The sequence below is a fragment of the Vulpes vulpes genome, chromosome 2 (genome assembly GCF_048418805.1).
Source record: "Vulpes vulpes isolate BD-2025 chromosome 2, VulVul3, whole genome shotgun sequence".
NCBI lineage: Eukaryota > Metazoa > Chordata > Mammalia > Carnivora > Canidae > Vulpes > Vulpes vulpes.
This window is the reverse complement of record NC_132781.1, coordinates 144,292,218-144,313,169: the sequence shown is the minus strand read 5'-3', so window position 1 is coordinate 144,313,169 and position 20,952 is coordinate 144,292,218. Positions and strand designations below refer to the sequence as shown.

Sequence of the window (20,952 nt, the reverse complement as noted above, 5' to 3'; positions counted from 1 at the left end):
TCAGTAGGGCCTGTGTCAGGTGGTGGATACACAGAGGTGAACAAGCAGGGCCTGGAGCTTTCTGCAAAGACCCTTGGAAGAAGGTGGACTTCGCTTAGGCCTGAAACAGAGGGAGGATTGGAAGGTAGAGGGGAGAGGCATTTCAGCTGGAGGATCTGTTTAAACAGAGCTGGAAAGAGTCCTGACTCGAAATCAGGAGAATCAGGGTCTCAGCTCACCTCTTAGGTGACCTGGGACAAGTTATTTTCCCTCTCTGGACCTTAATCTCTTGTCTGTAAAAGGAGAGGCTGGTATATCAAGAATTGCAAATAATTGTACCATGACACTATTCCTCCATCTTATCCCCTGGCAGACATCTCTTTCACCCCGAGAGCCTGAACAGAGTTTTAGAATTGTTTTCAACACAAAGTCCTGGGCAGCCATTACCAATTGATAGGAGATGGTAAATGAGATAAGCCCTATTTATCAGACGTGACTTGGGAGACTATCTCTTGGATGAAGTCGGGCTTTGACAGTGTCTGGTTCAAGGAATGGGTCGCAGGAGGACAGAGCGAGGGTTCTGACAGCTATGGGTAGAGCAAAAAGCCTCACTGAAGCAGAGGGCTCAGCAGCACCAAACACCACCATCAGAAAAGGCTTGAAGATGTCCTAGTTCAGTGGTGGCAAACTGGCCTATAGGGGCCAGGAGATAATATAAAGGAGACAAATGTGCCGGGAGAATAAACTAGGGAATGGTGAGCAGTGTGGCGAGTGGGGGAAGGGGAGACTGCCTGCCTTTTCTCAAAGGTTTCAATTCAAACTCTTTCCCTCCCACTGCACTTCTACTTCTCCCTCCTCCTCCTCACTGTATAGGTCAAGCGAAAACAGTCTTCAGGCTGCATTGCTTGCCCAGACAGCCAGACAATGACCTCTGAGTCCTCCTGACTTTACTGGAGAATCTAGATCTGGGAGGGAAGAGTATCACTGAAGGCCACACTGTGAGCCAGGCCTGTTGATTTCTTTATTGCTTTCTACTGCATTGTGGTTCAGGAAGCTTGGGACCCAGGATAAGGATGAACTAAGGAGAGACAAGAGTAGATTGAGGCTTAGGTTTTCAAAAGCTGTCCACTGCATCCTGGGTGCTTATGGCAAGGGAGGTGGGTGGCCCGTTTACTAGTACTATTAGTCACTCATGTGACTTCTTTTATGTGCTCACTGGTTTAAACTGCCCAGATCTTCAGAAATGTCACTTTCCATTGGGGAAATGTTCCCTCTCATGATTAAACACACACACACACACACACACCTCTTCTATCCTCAGTATTAATCACCTTCTCCTATAATTGGTATTTAAAATGTCAAAGGAGAAGGAATTAATTAACAGGAGTATCCAGTGCAGCAAGGCATGCTATGCTGCAAGGCTCTGGGACTGATTATAAAAAGCACTTCCTTAAATATTTTGAGCACTTTTGGGAATCTGAAACCTCCCTTCTAATTGAGAGATCCTTAACTACACCCCAAGTCCTGGCTGGTGGCCAGGGGTGCAGAGCCGAGTGAGGCAGCGAGTGGAAATCCCTTCCTCGCGCCACCCTAGGGAGACCTCCCTGCAAACTGGGATAGGTGGCAACAGAGGTTTCGAAACAGCAGAGGTCCCTGGGTGGATTCTGAGGGAGAAGAGATTCAGCATGACTGAGCTCCGGCGGTGTGTCGGGAACTCAACCCGCGGCCTTTCACAACAGTTCTGTAGGGCAGGTGCTGACGGTTATCTCCATTTTACAGATGAGCATATCGAGGCTTAGCGTGGTGGCGAGATCCTCAGGTCACAAGGCTCTCAGTTGAAAGCGCAAAGGATTCAAACTTAAGTCTGATTCTAAAGCTTTGCTTTTTCGTGGAATCTTGAAATCCTGTGCCCAGCTCGCGTCACCCCAGTCCCAAACTCCCTGCAGGAGTTTTGACAGCTACGCCAAGAGCCCAGACCCGGGCCTGGGAGGTGCGGCGGCGAGCTGCCCGGCGCCCCGCCCCGGCTCCGGTGCCGACCAATGGTAATGCGGCACCCGCAGTCTTTTGTCCAATCAGCTGGAGCTCCCCGCCCACCTCCCCCGCTCCGCCTCCCTCCCCCCCTCGCTTTCCCTTTGGCTCGACCGAGCTTGACGGAGCGGAAAGTCCCTTCAGCCGGCTCCGGGCCGGCAGCCATTGGAGGAAGGTCTGTCAGAGGGCCGCCCAATCAGAGCGCGCACAGAAACGGGTCTCGGGCTGTGATTGGCCAGCGCGGCAGTCGCCCCTCCCCCCGCTCCCTCTCTCTCCCCCCCCGGGGCGGCTCGGAGGCGGGGCAGGTGGGGGCGGGCCCAGGTAGCAGGTTCGGCTGCGCCGCGGCCGCGCGTCGGAGGTAAATATTAAGGCGGTGGGTGTGGGGCGCTGGGGCCGGACCGGGACGCGGGCTGGCGACCCCGGGAACGGGCGACGCCCCGCCGCCGAGGTGAGTGAGCGAGCGGGCGGCTGCGCCCCCCAGGCGTCCCTCCCCGGCCTCGGGGCGCCTCCAGCTGCCGCCGCGGCCGTCGGGCCCTCGGCGCCGGCCCGTTAGTTGCCCTGGCCCGGAGCCGGCCAGGCCCGCGGGGTGCTGAGCCCGCTGACGTCAGCCCGGGCTCCCCCGCCCCGGGGCTCCCCCCCACCCCTCCCCGCCCCCGGGCTTCCCGAGAGGGCTCCCGAGCCGGGGGAGCGTGGTCGCCGCCCCGGGACCTCCGAACGGATGGGACCTGCCGTGGGAGCCGCGGGGGAGACCTTTACGGATGGGGAAACTGAGGCACGGGCCGCCGGCCGGCCCCCGACGGCCCCCGACGGCCCCGACCGGCCTGGAGCGCCCCGGCTGTCCGTCTCGATCGCTCGGCCTCGGGGTGATGGTGGCTCCCGTCCAGGAAAGGCAGTCGGGGCTCTGGCCTCGTTAATGGCGTGTTCTGCTTTTTCTTTCAGTTTCCCCCTTTCCAGGGTGAGGATGGTTTCCCACGACCCGGAGTTGTTTAGTTGAAAGGTGCGCTCTGTCGAAACAAGGTATTCTTTTCCTTCCTTTTGTTTTTCTTTGTAATCGTGTTGAAGATCTGCCCCGGGGGGCGGGGGGAATTGGGGAGTCTAGAGAGAAGGTAGTGTTTCCTGGATTTGCTTCTCGGCTGGGTCAGCTGCCCGGTTATTCATGTACTTGGCATCTTTTCTATTCCACCCTGTGGCATTTGCATGTTTTAGGGTGGTTGTCATCTTCCAGCCACCCAGCCTTTTAGGCTGCTCAGCCCCCGACGTCCCTGCCCCCCATCCTCTCCCTTCCCGGGTCTCCCTGCAAAGTTGTATCCTTCGCTCCGCGGAGGAGCATTCCCTGCCTCGCTTCTGAATTCGAGCTAATAGAGATCTTAATAAGACTGTTCCTTTTGCAGTCATTGGCTCCCTGAGGGGGAAAAAAAAAAATCCAGGCCTTGAGGGAGGGTGTTCATTCAAGGGTTGGTGTTCTGCACACCCCCTCACGCCCGGAGTACACTGAATGGCCCGAGCATTAGGCTGCCAGGCCCCCACCGGGTAGTGGGTGGATTTGAGCGAGAACAGTATTGGGAGAAAATGACTTGCTGCGAATCCTTGTGGAAGTTCGTGTACTGTGAATGTCGGCATCACCCAGAACATTCTCCAGGGTTCTGCTGCAAAATGTTACTTACAGTTATTCCCGTGAAGAAGCCTTCCTGTGGATGACAACTTTTGCGAAGAGCTGATGAGACCAGGGCTGTATTACATAAAACAAACATTCAGCAGCAGTAATCTCTTGTGGTCTGGCCCGCCTCGACTGTGATTTCTCTCTTTCTTTTTTTTTTTTGCTTGACTTCATGGAAGTCTTTATCACAAGAAGAGAGAAAGGAAAATCATCCTGCTCATCAAACGATTAGTATTTTGTTCCTGGTTTCCACACTTTGACCTTAAATTTGTCAAGGTATCCTCATCAGTTACACACAGTTTATAGGCATCGAACATGGTGTGAAGGTCTAGGAAACCAGTTTCAAGTGAACCTCAAAAACAACTTGTTTTTATGATTGTGAATTTTTGATTTGTTTCTTCTCACGTGTGTGACGATGCAGTAGGATGAACATTAGCTGTGACTTCATTTATTCTGAGAAGTAGTATAGTATACTTTTTTTCCCCCTCTTTTAACCTGGAGGATGCTTTTGATCACTTCAACACCTAGGATGAGGAAATGGCATTTTGATCTTCACTTTTCTCACCTGGGTTAACCAAATTGTTGGTTCGTTTCGCACGTACTGAATGCCCATTACGTGTGAGGCACTGGTTTGGCATGGGAGATACAAGATGAAGGACTTGGGGAGTTCCCGGTTTGGAAGTGGAGGGGCCGGGTTTAACCCTAGGGAGACTGCAGGGTTCCTTGTTCTTCTGCCATGAATATACATGAATATATATGCAGGAGCCAGACTTTTTTTTTATTTTATAAATCCCGCTTGTTTTAGGGACTGATGACTCGTGCACTTGGGTTGCAAGTTAGAATGTGGGAAAGATAAAACTGACTCTTTTCTGATCATGGAATCTCTGTTTTTCTGTTGGTAGCTGTTCAGTAGTATAACAACTTGTTCTTTTAGTGACAGAGATTATTCCTTAAAACGGTGATTATTTTAACTATCCAGAAGCTTTTGGAAAAAGTCCTGTATGTCTTCTTTCTTTGGTATTCTTGATGACTTTCCTGTCTCTTTGCCATTTATAATTGAGGGCAGTATTTGAGTATTGTAAGTTTTATTCTGATTTAGGTAGCCTCCTGTGGTTTTTAGAACAAGTCGGGATATTTGAGAAGATGCAAAAAGGTTTTTGAATTCGATCTTTGTTTTCTGTAGTGAGGTTCTTTGAATAGTATAACCTGATAGCTTGAGAATTGAAAAGACATTGCATTTTCTAGACAACCGTTGTCAGTTGTACGTAGTTAATGCTGTTCATCTGTACTATATATTATCTTTTAGAATGTGGTGATTCTGACCTTTAATATTTCTGTATAAAACATATTTCCTGACTATCTTTTTTATTGGATTGATAGAACACTGATAAATATTTGTCTTTCAACCTCTGTCTTGGTCTAATGAATTTATTTTAATACAGTTAAACTCCTGTTTGTTCAGAATCCAGAACCTCAACAAGCTCAGATAACCAGAAATATTTTCAGAATCTCTGTGACTCTGAACCATTCCGTCTTCTCGAATGTTGTCAAAAGAAAGGCTTCTGGTATGGTTTAGGGTTAAATATATCATTGCACTCCACCTCTTTGGTCATCTTCACTCAGTGCTTAGAATAATTATCAGGATATTCATAATCACTCAATTTTCCAGTCTGAGATAAGTACGAAGGCATTTAGATGAATCATTTGTGATATATTTACACTCAAAGTGAAGTATACTATTAGAGGCATTTTAAGCCAATTAGACCTGAAAGGTAGTAAGAGAACATAAAGTAGGGCAGTTATCATATCTTAAATCTGTCATACCTCTTAGTATCTAACACCGTGCTGAGTGCACAAAAATGTTAAATAAACAAACCTTGATTGATAAAGAACTCATTGACAATGTCATTTAAATCTTTCCCATATAGTCTTTAGGTTTTATTGCTTGGTGTCCTTAAGACTTAATTTAACTGTTACGCATATTCCAGTGAAATAGAAGAACGTGAAAGAAGAACGTTGTCGTTCTATTTATTTCTATGGTGGAGTAAAGTCTCTTTATTAACCTGTTTCTGCTGTAATGGCAGTATGTGAGATATTCACAATCATTAAATTTATTATCTTGTATAGCTTTGGAGTAATAAAGTTCCCCATTCACCTTTCTCTAACTATCTGTTGCAATCAAGAGGATCAGTGTTTAATATGGCAATTCCAAACTTACTCTTTCTTAATCTGTGCTTTCTAAAAAGGGAAAGGCCTTTTGGCTAATGCTTTTTAAATATTTTATAAACTTTTGTTCTGGCTGTTTTAGTGGTCTAACATGGTCTAACATGACCCCTGCTTTTATTGAGTTGAAACTCATTCCATTCCCCCTTGTGCTAATGCAGGTTAGAGCAAAGCTGCTTCTGTGTGTTCACTATAAAATATGGTTCTTAATAGTGACAGTTAAATTGCCTTCCACCCCTTTTTTTAAAACCATAGGAGTTACATATTAAAGTTTCTGTAGACACTCTCTTAAATGATTAGCAAAAAACATTTCTGTAATCAAATTCATATGAAACATAGCATCCTAATGAATTACATATAATAATCTAATTTTGTCTTGGTAATATATCATGGTGGCCTTTTTAAAAATCGTGACGTGGGGATCCCTCAGTGGCTCAGCAGTTTAGCGCCTGCCTTCGGCTCAGGGCATGATCCTGGAGTCCTGGGATCGAGTCCCGCATTGGGTTCCCTGCATGGAGCCTGCTTCTCCCTCTGCCTGTGTCTCCACCTCTCTATCTCTCTCTCTCTCTCTCAATGTGTTTCTCATGAATAAATAAAATAAAATAAAATAAAAATAAAAATAAAAATCATTACATGACTTGTTAAGCTAGAGAGCCAATACAGTAGGAATTGTGGGTATATAATATTAAGATTCAAGGATGTTCTTAATTTTAATATTTGAAGGTATAATTTTTAGGAATTTTTAAAAATTCTAAATAGAATCATCATACTTGAAAAGCAGTTTTTGACCAAAAATATTTAAATACATTTATAAAGAGAACAAAGCAACTCACTTTTTTAGAATTTGCTTTTTGACTATCTCAACCTTCTGAAAGTAACCCAGTGTCCATGCAGTAAAGCCTCTGCGCTTTACTCCTAAAGGCCATTCAGAATTTATACATACTTCTTTGAGTTATTGTTGCTGGGTTTTTTTTTTTTTTAAACACAAAGACATATTTCATCCCCTGGCTTCTCAGAATTGATTAGAAACAGTAAGTTGGAAAGCAGCAAGGCCATAAAATGAGTCAAATGCACACTGTAGAAAACCACAGAAAATGGCTGATTGCAAGGAAAAACCAGGTACTGTAAATCTATAGAAAGGAGACAGAGGAACTCAGCAAGCATAACATCAAGCCTTTGAACACAGTAACAAACATCTTGGTGTAATGAAAATTACATTCATATTGATAATTTGATGATCTAGAAAAGCATATTTCCTTGTTGACATTGGAGAAGAAGTTTATTCAGAAATCACAAATAATCTTTTGGTACTTTAGAGGAATACAGCCAAATTAAGGCTTTGGGTGACTGGGTAGCCTTCATGAGGGGTTTTGTTTATAATGATGCCAAGATAGGGGTTTCCACAGGTGTCTTATGTAAGTGGCAAATATAAACTGATTCTATTCCTGCTGAAGTAGATAGTGCCCTCAAGTGGAATTAAGACAACACATTATACAGAAAGGAGAGAGAGAGAGAACTACTTTACACCAACTCTGTCCCTTTACTGAATGTTGTGTAGATATTTCAGTAATGTTGGTTTAAAGGGATGCCAAACTCTATCCTGTCTTGGGTAACTTACATGTCTCATTCTGGGTTGTAGAGGGACAGACTTGTATAAAAAACTTGACCAATTCTGGAGTACTTCATTATCTAATGATACGTTCCTTGTATAGATTTGCCAGGTTATTTAATCATTAAGTTAAATTATTAAATTTAATTTGGTTCTTTAATTAGGAATATTTATTTTTAAAGTCCCAGAATAAAATGGATAAATATGACGCTACTCTCAACTGCTGCTGTTACTCAGAATGGAAATGGATACCTCTACCTCAAAGAAGGATGGAAGGGCACCTGGGTGGCTCAGTCATTTAAGCATCTGACTCTTGATTTCAGCTCAGGTCATGATCTCAGGGTTGTGAGATCAAGCCCTGCATTGGGCTCTGTGCTGGGCATGGAGCCTGCTTGAGGTTCTCTTTCTCTCCCTCTCCCTGTGGGCCCTCCCCCCGCCCCCCCCAATAAGGATGGAATAAGTAACTGTATTTAGAAACCCAGTGGCCACATTCATGTGACAGAAAATACCTAAGAACTTTTTTTTTCAGTAAAATAATTAAGATAATGTACTAAATCTTAATTTGATTTAATGAAATTGTATCATTTTTAACCATTGGTTAAAGTAGGGTTGAGAAGGCTATTTTAATTGTGACAGATTAGTATTGTAAAAATGTTAAATGAAAATTTGAAACTGAGAAAGAAATAATCTTTTTGTATTCCTTTCTAGTATAACATAGTTAAAATTGTGGTATAAAAATGTTTTGTTACTGAATTACAGTTATGTTCCTTGTTATGTAGTCCAAGTTTTAGTGGCTACAAAATTGATATTTTTAAAAGGATTTTACTTATTTATTCATGAGAAACAGAGAGAGAGAGAGAGAGAGGGGCAGAGACACAAGCAGAGGGAGAAGCAGGCTCCATGCAGGGAGCTTGACATGGGACTCAGACTCCGGGTCTCCAGGATCATGCCCAGGGCCAAGGGCGGCGCTAAACTGCTGAGCCACCCAGACTGCCCCATACAAAATTGATTTTTAAACACACTTTTTCTGTAATCAGATTTATATTATCTGACTGAAATTTTGAGAAATTAAATGATGGCTCTGATTAATATGATTAACATTTGCCTAAGGACAAAATGTACATGATGAAGAAAATGAAACTGGATCATTGAGTAAATAAATGATCCATTATCAAAATATGGAACACAGATATGAATTGTGCTTAAATTTTCAGAATATGATTCATCATTTTTTTAATAGAAGATGTTCATCATAATAATTATGTTGGGGGTAACTTTTTACTTAAACTGTGTGTACAGAAATAACAGCCTTTTTGGTTTATGTGTGTTTTGCCAAAATATAGCAACTTATTCATTTAAGTTAGGCAGGATCTATTAAAAATGCTACTTTTTAAAGTTTAAAAAATGTACATATATATATATATACACGATGCAAAAATGATGATAGATACAAATAATGTATGTCTTTTAACCTTTTTAGGTACTTTTGGAAGTATTTCACGTATGTGTGTGTTTTTATTAATAGAATGAGATCTTAAGAAGTCTTTAATCTTAATTTTAGTTCACGTAGAATAAAGTGTAAAGTTTCTTTTTGCTTGTCCTCTAGGCATTTTGCTTTGCTGTCTTTTTACAGCATGGACACCAAATTGCTAAAAACGTGCTTTGGGACTGCCAGTGAATTTATCTTTTGCGGTTTTACTACAAACTTAGTAGTTTCCTTTTTTTTGAGTTAATATTTTGGAGTTAATGTCACAATGAGTTCAGGCTTATGGAGCCAAGAAAAAGTTACTTCACCCTACTGGGAAGAGCGGATTTTTTATTTGCTTCTTCAAGAATGCAGTGTTACAGACAAACAAACACAAAAGCTCCTTAAAGTACCAAAGGGGAGTATAGGACAGTATATCCAAGATCGTTCTGTGGGTCACTCGAGGATTCCTTCTGCAAAAGGCAAGAAAAATCAGATTGGATTAAAAATTTTAGAGCAACCACATGCAGTTCTCTTTGTTGATGAAAAGGATGTTGTAGAAATAAATGAAAAATTCACAGAATTGCTTTTGGCAATTACCAATTGTGAAGAGAGGTTCAGCCTGTTTAAGAACAAAAACAGACTAAGTAAAGGCCTCCAGATAGATGTGGGCTGCCCTGTGAAAGTACAGCTGAGATCTGGGGAAGAAAAATTTCCAGGAGTTGTGCGCTTCAGAGGACCCTTATTAGCAGAGAGGACAGTGTCGGGAATATTCTTTGGAGTAGAATTACTGGTAAGTTTGATAAACTATTTTAGTGAGCTCTGTGTGTGTGTGTTTCTGTGTATATTTGTATGCACACATGTATCCCCCCCCCTTAAATACAATAAAGAAGTTTTTCTAGAGATCTGTAATTTTGATGCTTGTAATTCTTAGGATTTACTTTCTAATGATAAATTGAGATGATGCAAAGATGATACATTGAAAACTTTATAAAAATGACCTACTATAGTAGGAAATACACATCATGTAATTATTCAAGGCTTTCAGATCTTAGAAATTTTAAGTGTCTGTGCTAAAAATGAACTCTACCAATTATAATTGAATTATCCTACAAAATTATTAATTACCTTGTGTCATTAGCGTATGTAGGTTTCTCAGTTTTTTTGTAGTGTGTGCTCTTAAGTAATGAAATGTAGCTATAAGATTTTTATTTTTTTTTTATTTTTTATTTTTTTGCTATAAGATTTTTAAAAAGGTCCAGCAATTTCAACTTGCTTATAGTCGTCCCTCCTGACATATGTGAAAATCATCTTGGAATTTATTTCTCCTGAAGATAGAACCAAGAACTCTGTGACACATTTCTGAAATTAATATTAATTCTCAAGAACTTAAATGTCAGTTACATTTTTACATTCTTTATATAGAATTTCATGCCTTATTAATAATTATAGTTTTTAAAGCAGTGATTGTAAAACAATTGGAAATTTGAATCTCAGTTATGGTATTTACTAGATGGATTGCCAAGTTACTTAACCAAGCTACTTCTCTAAATCTGCTTCTTCATCTGTAAAATAGTGAAACCAGTACATAGCTTGAAGTATTTTTGTTACACACTGATTGAAGAGTTAGCGTGGTGGCTGACATACAGTAAGTACTCAGTAAGCAGAGCTAACATGATCATTATTTTAGTGATCAAATTTTATGACAAAATTATTGTTCAAATCACAGTGTAGAATCTAGCCATGCTCTCCCACAGTGGAATTATGATGTAAATTTAATTAATTAATTATATTTCAGCATCAGGTACAGCTTCTTTATTCTTTTGTAGACATTGGAAATTGAGCAGCAGCTGCTAATAATTCTATTTGTTGTGTGTGTCATTTAGAATTTTCCCAGTGATTTCCCCCAAATCCCCAGAGTAGATCATTTTTTCTTATGGATCATCTTTCTCCATCTCTTTATCTATCAATCATTTTTGTCCCTTCTCATTTGAAAACTAGGAAGAAGGTCGCGGCCAAGGTTTCACTGATGGGATATATCAAGGGAAACAACTTTTTCAGTGCGATGAAGACTGTGGAGTATTTGTTGCGTTGGACAAGCTAGAAATCCTAGAAGATGATGACAATGGATTGGAAAGTGATTATGCAGGTCCAGGGGACACAATGCAGATGGAACTTCCCCCTCTGGAAATAAACTCCAGAGTTTCTTTGAAGCTTGGAGAAACTATAGAGTCTGGCACAGTCATATTCTGTGATGTCTTGCCAGGAAAAGAAAGCTTAGGATATTTTGTTGGTGTGGACATGGTAAGAAACTTTTGGAGAATATTATCTTTGTGGATATATCTTATTAGTTTTATGACCAATTTTAGGTACAAATTAAACACTTTGAGTATTAAAAATGGACTAATTTGGAATAACTTAAAAAACATCTTCTACTTTATCTTTGGTAAAGGAACATATCAGTATATGGGACAGGAGTCTAGAGAGTTACATTTACTCTTTTTTTCCATTTTGAATAAACTGGAATAATGTTTTAATCCTTAAATATGCTCTATGATAGCTGACCAATAAACAGAAAACAAAAAACAAAAAACAAAAAAACCAAACCAAACCACCCGAATGTATTACATGATGTCTTATTTTTCCTTATTTGAAAGGTTTTTTTTCCCTTAATCTGTGATTCTCTTTTTATAATATTTTGCAAAATCCTATTGGCCTATCTGATTTTAATGAATAGTGTAAAAATCATGTATGGAAAATACCTGCATAGAGGAAGAACACATTACTTCTTCTTCTTCTTCTTCTTCTTTTTTTGAACACATTACTTCTTAAAGGAAAAGTATCTCCTTAGGATGTAACTCACTCCAAAAATTCTTTTTTTCATTATGGTAAAATATATGTAACGTAATATTTACCATTTTAACCATTTTAAAATTTATAGTTGCATGGCATTTAATTACATTCACATTGTTGTGCGACCATCACCACTATCTTTCTCCAGAACTTTTCATCACTCCAAACTGGAATTCTGTGTACTTTAAATGCTAACTCCCCATTACTCACTCCTCTCAGCTAGTATTCTACTGGTAGCCAATATTCCACTTTCTGTCTCTGTAATTTGCCTTTTCTCTAGGTACCTCATATAAGTGGAATCCTACAGTATTTTTCCTTTTGTTCATTGTTTTGTGTCATTTTTAACGTTAGCTTACAATCATATTTGTTCATAATGGAAATATCCCAGTATGGCAAGTTGAATGTTACCTGTGGATGTTAAGAAGAGGAGAAGAAAGAGCCTGAGAAGAAGATGTTTATCATAGATTGGAACTATGGATAAGAATTTGTTAGGTAGAAAGAAGTAACTCATACAGAATTATTAAACACTAGAATGAGTTAGGACAGATTGTGACTACCAGGCTCTTGTACTCACGATGTTTTTAGTGATTATTTTTTCCTCTCTTCAGGGATACTTTTTGGTAGGGGATGAATGTTCTAGTATAAATTTATCTTGTGCTTGGAAATTCTGGGAAATTCTGTTTGATACCCATTAGTTAGACAAACAGTACTGTTTAGACAAACATTTGCTGAACATTCGCCATGTAAAAAGTTAGAGCCAGAGTATAAAAATGTGTGGGCCCCTCGGGATAGCTAATGATAAAGCACACCTTTAATATTTATTTAGAGGAGGGAGTGTGAGGTGGGTGGAGAGGGGCTGGAGAAAGAAGGCTATTGGTCATGGTTAGTTTCTCTTGCTTCAGGTCATTTGGGCCTCATACTTGGTAAAAGTCCTGTAGGCCTTCCCCCTCCTTAGATGACAGTCAGGATCATCTTGTTTACTTGGGGCAGGCTGCCTAGAACTTTTCCCCATCAACTTCTCCTCTTGCCTCTGTCTATCTTTCAGTTGGCCTGTGCAAGTGTACATTCCAAACCCCTCTAGTGTGCTCTTTGAAAGGAAAGTTCTGGCCAATGCAATATTTTTCATCTATTTCCATTGTTGTTCATGTGGTGCTCAGGGCAGTTGTCTGACTGGCCCATCTCCTAATCTAGCTGTGTGAACAGCACTGAACTACTTGGTGCAACATTGGAACATAAAAAAAATTAAATGTCTTCCTATGAAGATGGGTGTTACCATATAGACTAGGGTTTGTTATCCAATAAAGTATGATGAATACTTTCAATTTCTTGCTCATCTATGGGCTTCCTATAACTTGGTTATTCTTGGATATCATTTTTACCAAAACGAAAAACAAATAAACCAAAAGTTTATTACTGTGGTAATTATTTCTGATATATATATATATATATATATTTTTTTTTTTTTTTCTTCTTTTAGGAGAAATAAACTTGGCCAGTGTAAAATCTTTGGGAAGATCCTTTTCTGGAAAATATAGATCTTCATATTCATGTTTTATTGAGAAGGGCTTAAAATTTTATTCTATTACTTACTTTCTAGGATAATCCTATTGGCAATTGGGATGGCAGATTTGATGGAGTGCAGCTGTGTAGTTTTGCAAGTGTTGAAAGTACAATTCTCTTGCACATCAATGATATCATCCCAGGTATGTTTTCTTGTGTTTATATATATTTTATATATATCAATATAAGGCAGAGTTTCTAAGCTGTGTTTTGTTATGAAGATATAAATATAAGCTTCAAGATGCTTTTTGGAACGTGACTTTTTATATTTTGGTATTGTTATTAAATAGAATATCCTTTCTTACCCCCAAATGAAAACAACACTTAAATATTTTTATTTCTGAAAGTAGGGGAGTGTGGAGTGGTATTTATATATTACTAAATTTTCATCTCCCACCTCAGTGGGAGAATAAAAACCCTTTCTGATCATTGTAAGGGTTAGATAATATGATTGAGAACCTGGTTTAAACTAGAAGCCTCTAAGCAGAAGTTGGTCATGTAATATGATCTGATCTACTTGGGGAGAATTCTTGCCGAACGCGCTATGAAATTTCTTCCAGTTTTGAGATGGTGTAATTGATCAGGCTTCATGTCTGTATAGTCAGAAACAGATCATTCAACTTTACACCTTTATACCTTAAAAAAAAAACCCTTTAAGTGGCGCCTGGGTGGTGTGGTTGGTTAAGTGTCTGACTCTTGGTCTCGGCTCAGGCCATGAGATACAGCCCTATATCGGGCTGTGCGCTCAGCATGGAGTCTAATTGAGGTTCTGTCTCCCTCTGCCCCTCCTGCTTATGCTCTCTCTCTCTCTCTCTGTCTCACACTTTCACATAAATAAGTAAATCTAAAAAAGAAAAAAAAGCCAAAAAACATTAAGCAACCTTTTATTTTTACCTCAAACAAGTAGCACCTAATAGCTATTGTCAACAAATGGATAAATGCCTATTGATGGTGAAATCAACAGCAGTTTGCCCCTGCTCTTAGTAGAATTGCAGTTACAGCCTAGTCAGCTGATAGTAGGTTAATCATGAAACTGACAGGCATTCAGAGGTGGTGCTTTTTATTGAGCATTAGGCAACTATGAATAAATGTCAGAAAGCCCACATCCAGTAGCCACCAATGTATGAATCCATGAATTAGATGACTTGTACTTCTTTACATTCTTGACAAATTTATAAGGTCTTAATTATTCCCGTTTTGCTGATAAAAAACAGGAGTTTAGCTAGGGCTAAGATTGGCGAGGATCAACTAAGTGGTAGAGCCAGAATTCAAATCCAGACCTGTCTGATTATAAAGCTCTGCTCAGTTCAGTACCTCTTCACTCCACATCCTGTGTGTACTCTTTGGATGTGAAGATTTGCATAGAAAAGCATACTCCTCAGCCTCAGAAGGATCCTTGGGAATATTGTTTCCATGGAGATGTATTTTGTTTCTAATTCCATAAAAGCTGAATTTTACTATAGCAGGGATCATAACTGAACAAAAATGATTTTTCTACTTCCAGTATTTTGTTTTTCTCCCTGAATTTGACACAGAACACTTTTGAGTTCCTCACAGGTCATTTCAGGTCCTCGGTATCTTTTTTGTAAAAATGAAGGGGCTAATGTTAGATGATCCTTAGGAGTCCTTCTAGCCTGCACTGTTTGCCCTTCCTTTCCCTGTGGGCCTGGCAAGTAATAAGTGCTTGTTTTGCTGACTTGAGAAATGCTTTCTACTTTAGCTTTTAGCTTTGCAGCAAGAGTATGTTAATTTAATTGGAGGTATGGGATTCAAATAATAGCTTTATTTTGATTTCGCTTTGTAAAAGTCTGGCATACTTGGCTTTTCTTGAATTTTAGACTGAACATTCGTATACCTACCACCTAGATTCTACAGTGAACATTTTATTTTACTTGTGTTTCTCATGTATCCATCCCTCTATCCATGCACTAATCCATCTTATTTTTGTATACATTTCAGAATAAGTTACAGACATCTCTGTATATTTCCTCTTAAAAACTTCACACATATAATTAACTAGAGAGAAGTTTAGGATATTTTTCCTTTTGAGATAAAAGACATACATGTAGTAAAATGCATGTTGTGTAATTTGAGTTTTGACTAACACATTTACCCTTGGATTAAAAACCCTTATGAAGTCACTAAAATAACATCTAATAAGAAAGATATTTGTATCTCTCAAATCAAAATAATAAAAAACTACAGTAAGATACCTCATTTCCATTCTGTCTCCCGACTTCAGTTGCTTCCTTACCCCATCTCTCACCTCCCACTATTTTTATTAGTTTCTTGAGTATCTTTCCAGAATTTCTTTGTACAATATAAATACATATTTTCCCTTCTCTTTTTATATAAAAAACATACTATTTACAGTGTTTTGCACCTTGTTTTATTCTCCTAAATTTGTATCTTGGAACTCTTTGTATATTTGACTAGAGAAGTTCTTGATTTATTTTTTTTACAGTGTATAACTTTCCATTGTATTTATTTAATCAGATTCCTACTGATATATATTTGGGTTTTTTCTAACCGTTTACAAACAATGCTGTGATACCCTTGTCCATTTATGTTTCCCACATGTGCCAGCAAATCGATAGGACAAATTCCCAGAAGTGGGGTTGTTTGTTGGAAAAGTCCATACATTTGTATTGTTCTAGATACTACTGAATTGCCTTAAGCCATTCATTCTTACATTCAATTACATTCTTACCAGCGGAATATGAAAGTGACTTTTTTTTATATCCTAACCATGAGAATATGTTGTTAAATTTTTCTCCCGGTCTGAGAGGTGAAAAATATATTTCAGTATAGTTTTAATTTCCATTTCTCTTATGAATGAGGTTAGGCATCTTTTCATATTATTAAGGGTGATTAGTATTTTTCTTTCTGTGAACTGTGTATGCATACCTTTGTCTTTTTTTTTTTAATGAGATTGTTGGTCTTTTTTCTTCCCAATTTCTTTTTTTATGTGTTAGGCAATTAAACTCTTTTGTGATATGAGATGTGAATGTTCCCTACTTGGAACTCTAATTTGTCATTAGTCCTTTTTTATCTGGCTGCCCTCATTTTTCAAAATTGTGGTAAGATAAATGTAACAATATTTGCCATTTTAACCATTTGTAGGTGTACAGTTCAGTGACATTAAATACATTTACTGTGATGTGATACCATCACCACTATCTATTTCAAGACCTTTTCATCATCTCAAATAGAAACTCTATACCCATTAAGAAATCACTCCCTTCCCTCAGCCTTTGGTAACATCTATTCTCTACTTCTTGTCTTTATGAATACTTTATATAAGTGGAATCATATAATATTTGCCCTTTGTAAATGTCTTATTTCACTTAGTGTAATGTATTTTGACTTGGATTTAGGTGGGTTTTTTTGGCATGCAGAATTTTAAAATTTTTACATAGGTGAATTATCAGATTTGTTTAATGGGCTGTATATTTATAACTCCAAGGTTATAAAGGAATTTCCCCCATGCTTTCTTCCAGTACTCTTGTGATTTTGGATCACAAATCCAAATCACATATATACATATGTATCACATATATACATATGTATATATTTGTATGTATATATTATATATATATATTTGATCCATTTTTATTTCATGTAGTGTATAATGTGATATATGGATTGGCCTTAGTCTCCCCTCCCCCAGATAGCTATCCAGTTGTCCCTACATTTTTTTATTAAAAAGATCATATTTTTCCTGCTCCTTAGAGATGCCACTTTTACCATATTCAGTGCCCACATATGCTATGGTGTATTTCTAGACTTTCTGTTCTGTTTATGCTTCAGTACCAAATCATTTTTAATGATTCTTTATAATCTGTTTCAGTATGAGTGCTAGTCCTCATTGCTCTTCTGAATTTTCCTGCTATGCCACATTATCATCTAAAAGGTTAATAGACATATTTAAATCTATAATCCACCTGGATTTGATTTTGTGTAGGATGTGAGGTACATTAATCTAATTTGATCCACCATGCTTGCTGTGTATAAATCAAGTTTCAACACAGGTATATACACAGGTATATATGGATCTCTTTGTAGGCTCTACTCTTTTCCTACACTAAGACTTATAGGCCTTCATTATCCTAGCTTTACGAGAAGCCTTCTAGCTGGAAGAGTACCTTTCCCCTCTTGTTTTTTTTCGCAATGAGTGTCTTGGTTGTTGTTGGCCCATGCCTCTCCATTGTCAATTTAACAATCGGCTTCTTAAATATTATAGGAGAATTCAATGGGATTTTGATTGGAAATGTAGTTAAGCTGTAGAGTCATTAGAGAAGAATTTTTATCATATTGAAATTTCTACTACATGAACATTGCATTTCCCTTTCAGTACATTTCTCCATTTCTTGCATGCATTCTGATATGTTATAAAGTAAAACATATTTTCTAACAATTTTTTGTGGTATATAGAAATACAGTCAACTTTAGAAAGAACAGGTGTATTGAAATCTAATTCACATACCATATAATTCCTTCATTTAAGGTGTACCATTCAGTGTGTTTTAGCATATTTACAGATACATGCAGTCATCACTATAGTTAGTTATAGAACATTTCCATCACCTCACAAAAAAACCCTCTGCCTTTTAGCTATCCCTCCACTATCCCTTCCTCCTCCTTAGTCCTAACCAAATGCTGATCCACTTTCTGTCTCTGTGTTTGTCTGGACATTTGGACATTTCATGGAAATAGAATCATATAATATGTGTTTTTTTTGTGATTGGCTTCCTTCACTTAGCATAATGTTTTCATGGTTCATCCATATTGTAGCGTGTGTCAGTACTTTATTCCTTTTTATGCCTGCATAACATCCCATCATATGGGTGTACTACATTTTGTGTATCCATTTGTTGATGGACACTTGAGTCCCTTCCATCTTTTGCTATATACAGTGCTGCTACAACATTTATATACACATTTTTGTGTAGATGTATGCTTTTATTTTTCTGGGCATATATCTAGGAATGGAATTGCTGGGTCATTTGGTAACTCTGTGTTTAATCATTTGTGGAACTGGCCGACTGTTTTCCAAAGCACCCCTCCCACTTTACATTCTTACCAGCACTGTATGAGAGTTCTGATTTTTTCACATCCTTGCCAACATTGATTATTATCTGAGTTTTTGGCTCTAGCCATCCTAGCAGGTGTGTTAACTCAGTTGACTTTTGTGTGCTGAGTTTTGTTGCAAACAATCTTACTGAGGTTTCATTAAATTTTCAATTTATCCACATAGATTTGTTTTTTTAGTAACCAGCCATTATCCTCTGCAAATACTAGTAGTGTAACTCTTCCTTCTAATCCTTATATCTTTTATTTTTAAAATCTAGTTTCTTACCTTAATGTCCTAGCTCCAAGAACCTTTTCCTACATACTGAGTAGAAGTCGTCATATCAGCCATCTTGGTCTTACTCCTGCTCTCAGAGGGAGTGCTTTCAGCATTTCACTATTAAGTGTGTGATCTTTGCCCTAGGATTTTATTGTTGCAGTTGTCACTTATCAGGTTTGAGAGGTTACCTACCATTCCCTGTTTTCTAAGAGTTTTATCCTGAATGGATGTTGAAGTTTATCAAACTTTTTTGTCTACCTATTGACATAATCCTGTATTTCTTTTCTTTTAATCAAGTTTCCTAATATTAAATCAGCCTTATTTTTCTGATCTAAATTTAACTTCATCCTAGTCATACATTTCTTGGTCCAGTTTGCTAAACTGCACATTTTAAAATTTTTGAACAAGTTTGCATTGCATGTTTAATTTTTTTTTAATTGTAAAAATAGCATGTGTTTAAATTTAAAATGCTCTTTTTCCATAGTGGCAAAGTGCATATAACATTTACCATCTTCACCATTTTTAAGTATACAGTTCAGTGGCATTAAGCACATTCATCTTGTTATACAGCCCTTACTACCATTCATCTCTGCAACAGTTTTCATCTTGTAAAACTGAAACCCTACACCCTCAACAGTAACTCCCTAATGCCCACCCTTAGCCTCTCTGCAAACGTATCCTACTTTCTCTCTTTCTGATTTTGACTATTCTGAGTACCTCATATAAGTGGAATCATGCAGTATTTGCCTTTTTATGACAGGCTTTTTTCACTTAGTGTAACGTCCTCAAGGTTCCTCTGTGTTGATACATGAGTCAGAATTTCCTTCATTTTTAGGCTATGTAGTATTCCATTATGTATTATATACCACATTTGTTTATCTGTTTATCTCTTGATGGATACTTGAGTTGCTTTCATGTTTTAGCTATTGAGAATAATGTTGCTCTGAACATGGGTGTAAAAATAATCTCTTTGAGACCCTGCCTTCAGTTCTTTCGGGGATATACCAAGAAGTGGAATTACCATTATATGGTAGCTTGATTTCTAATTTTTTGGGGAGCTACCAAGGTTTTCCACAGTGCCTGACCATTTGGCATTCCTACCAACAATGCACAAGTTTTCCGGTTTCTCCACATCTTTGCCAACATTTATTTTGTTTTCCTGATAGTAGCTATTTTAATGGGTGTGAGAGTGTGAGGTGTGAGGGTGGTTCCTTGAATTATGGTGGTTTTTTAAATTATGTAGAAAACAAAATGTAGAGTTACCAACCAAAGTTACAATAATACGAGCTTTTAGACTAATTGTTTTTTTTAAAAAAATGGATTAGTTTTTCTCTCTCTCTTTTTAAAGATTTTATTTATTTATTTATGAGAGACCCAGAGAGAGAGAGAGAGGCAGAGACATAGGCAGAGGGAGAAGCAGGCTCCCTGCAGGGAGCTCCATGAGGGACTTGATCCCAGGACTCTGGGATCATGCCCTGAGCCAAAGGCAGATGCTCAACCACTGAGCCACCCAGGCATCCCAATGGATTAGTCTCTTAAAGCATGTAAAGAACAAAAGGTAGTGTTATAAACTGTTGTTTACAGTAATACTAGTTTTTATAATTGCCAATGTATTTACCTTTATTGAGATCTTTATTTTCTTCATATGCCTTAAGGTTATTGTCTAATGTCCTTTGATTTCACCGTGCATGGCTTCCTTGAATATTTCTTGTAGGATAGATATAGTGGAAACAAATTCCCTCTGTTTATGTTTATCTGGAAATATCTTAATTTTTCCCTCACTTCTGAAGGACAGTTTTGCCTGATATAGGATTCTTGGTTCACAGTATTTTTCTTTTATCCCTTTGAATACCTTGGCCTACTGTCTACTGGCCCCCAAAGTTTTTCATGAGAAATCTGTATATGTCTTTATTGAGGGTCCCCTTGTATATGACAAGTTGATGTTCTCTTGCTACTTTTAAGAGTCTGTGTTTGTCTTTGGAAAGTTTGATTCTAATGTGAGAATCTCTTTAATTCCTCTTACTTGGTGTTTGTTGAGCATCTTGGATGTTATTATTTTTGCTCTTGTCAAGTTTGGGAAGTTTTTATCCAGTATTCTTCAGCTAGTCTCTGTCTCTGTCTCTTTTTCTGGGACTCCCACAGTGTTCATGTTGATCTGCTTCAGGGTTCCACAGGTCCCTTGGGTTCTTAATTTGCATTTCCCTCATAACTATTGATGTTGAACACCT

The 20,952-nt window shown here is 38.5% G+C and overlaps 1 protein-coding gene across 10 annotated transcripts in view; it reads left to right on the top strand.

Annotated features, from left to right (window-relative positions):
* The first annotated feature begins 2,171 nt into the window (after positions 1–2,171).
* The window catches only part of CYLD (CYLD lysine 63 deubiquitinase), a 72,417-nt gene continuing 53,636 nt past the window's right edge, over positions 2,172–20,952 (top strand). Inside the window, exons 1-5 of one of the 10 annotated variants that reach the window (XM_072750249.1) lie at positions 2,172–2,365; positions 2,947–3,024; positions 9,103–9,754; positions 10,963–11,265; positions 13,412–13,517. In XM_072750249.1, the coding sequence (XP_072606350.1) occupies positions 9,251–9,754; positions 10,963–11,265; positions 13,412–13,517 (913 nt within the window). In that variant the 5' untranslated portion in view covers positions 2,172–2,365; positions 2,947–3,024; positions 9,103–9,250. Of the gene's footprint in view, positions 2,456–2,946; positions 3,025–9,102; positions 9,755–10,962; positions 11,266–13,411; positions 13,518–20,952 lie in introns of all 10 variants that reach the window. The other 9 variants (XM_072750253.1, XM_026011737.2, XM_072750251.1 and 6 more) reach the window with 9 other exon arrangements.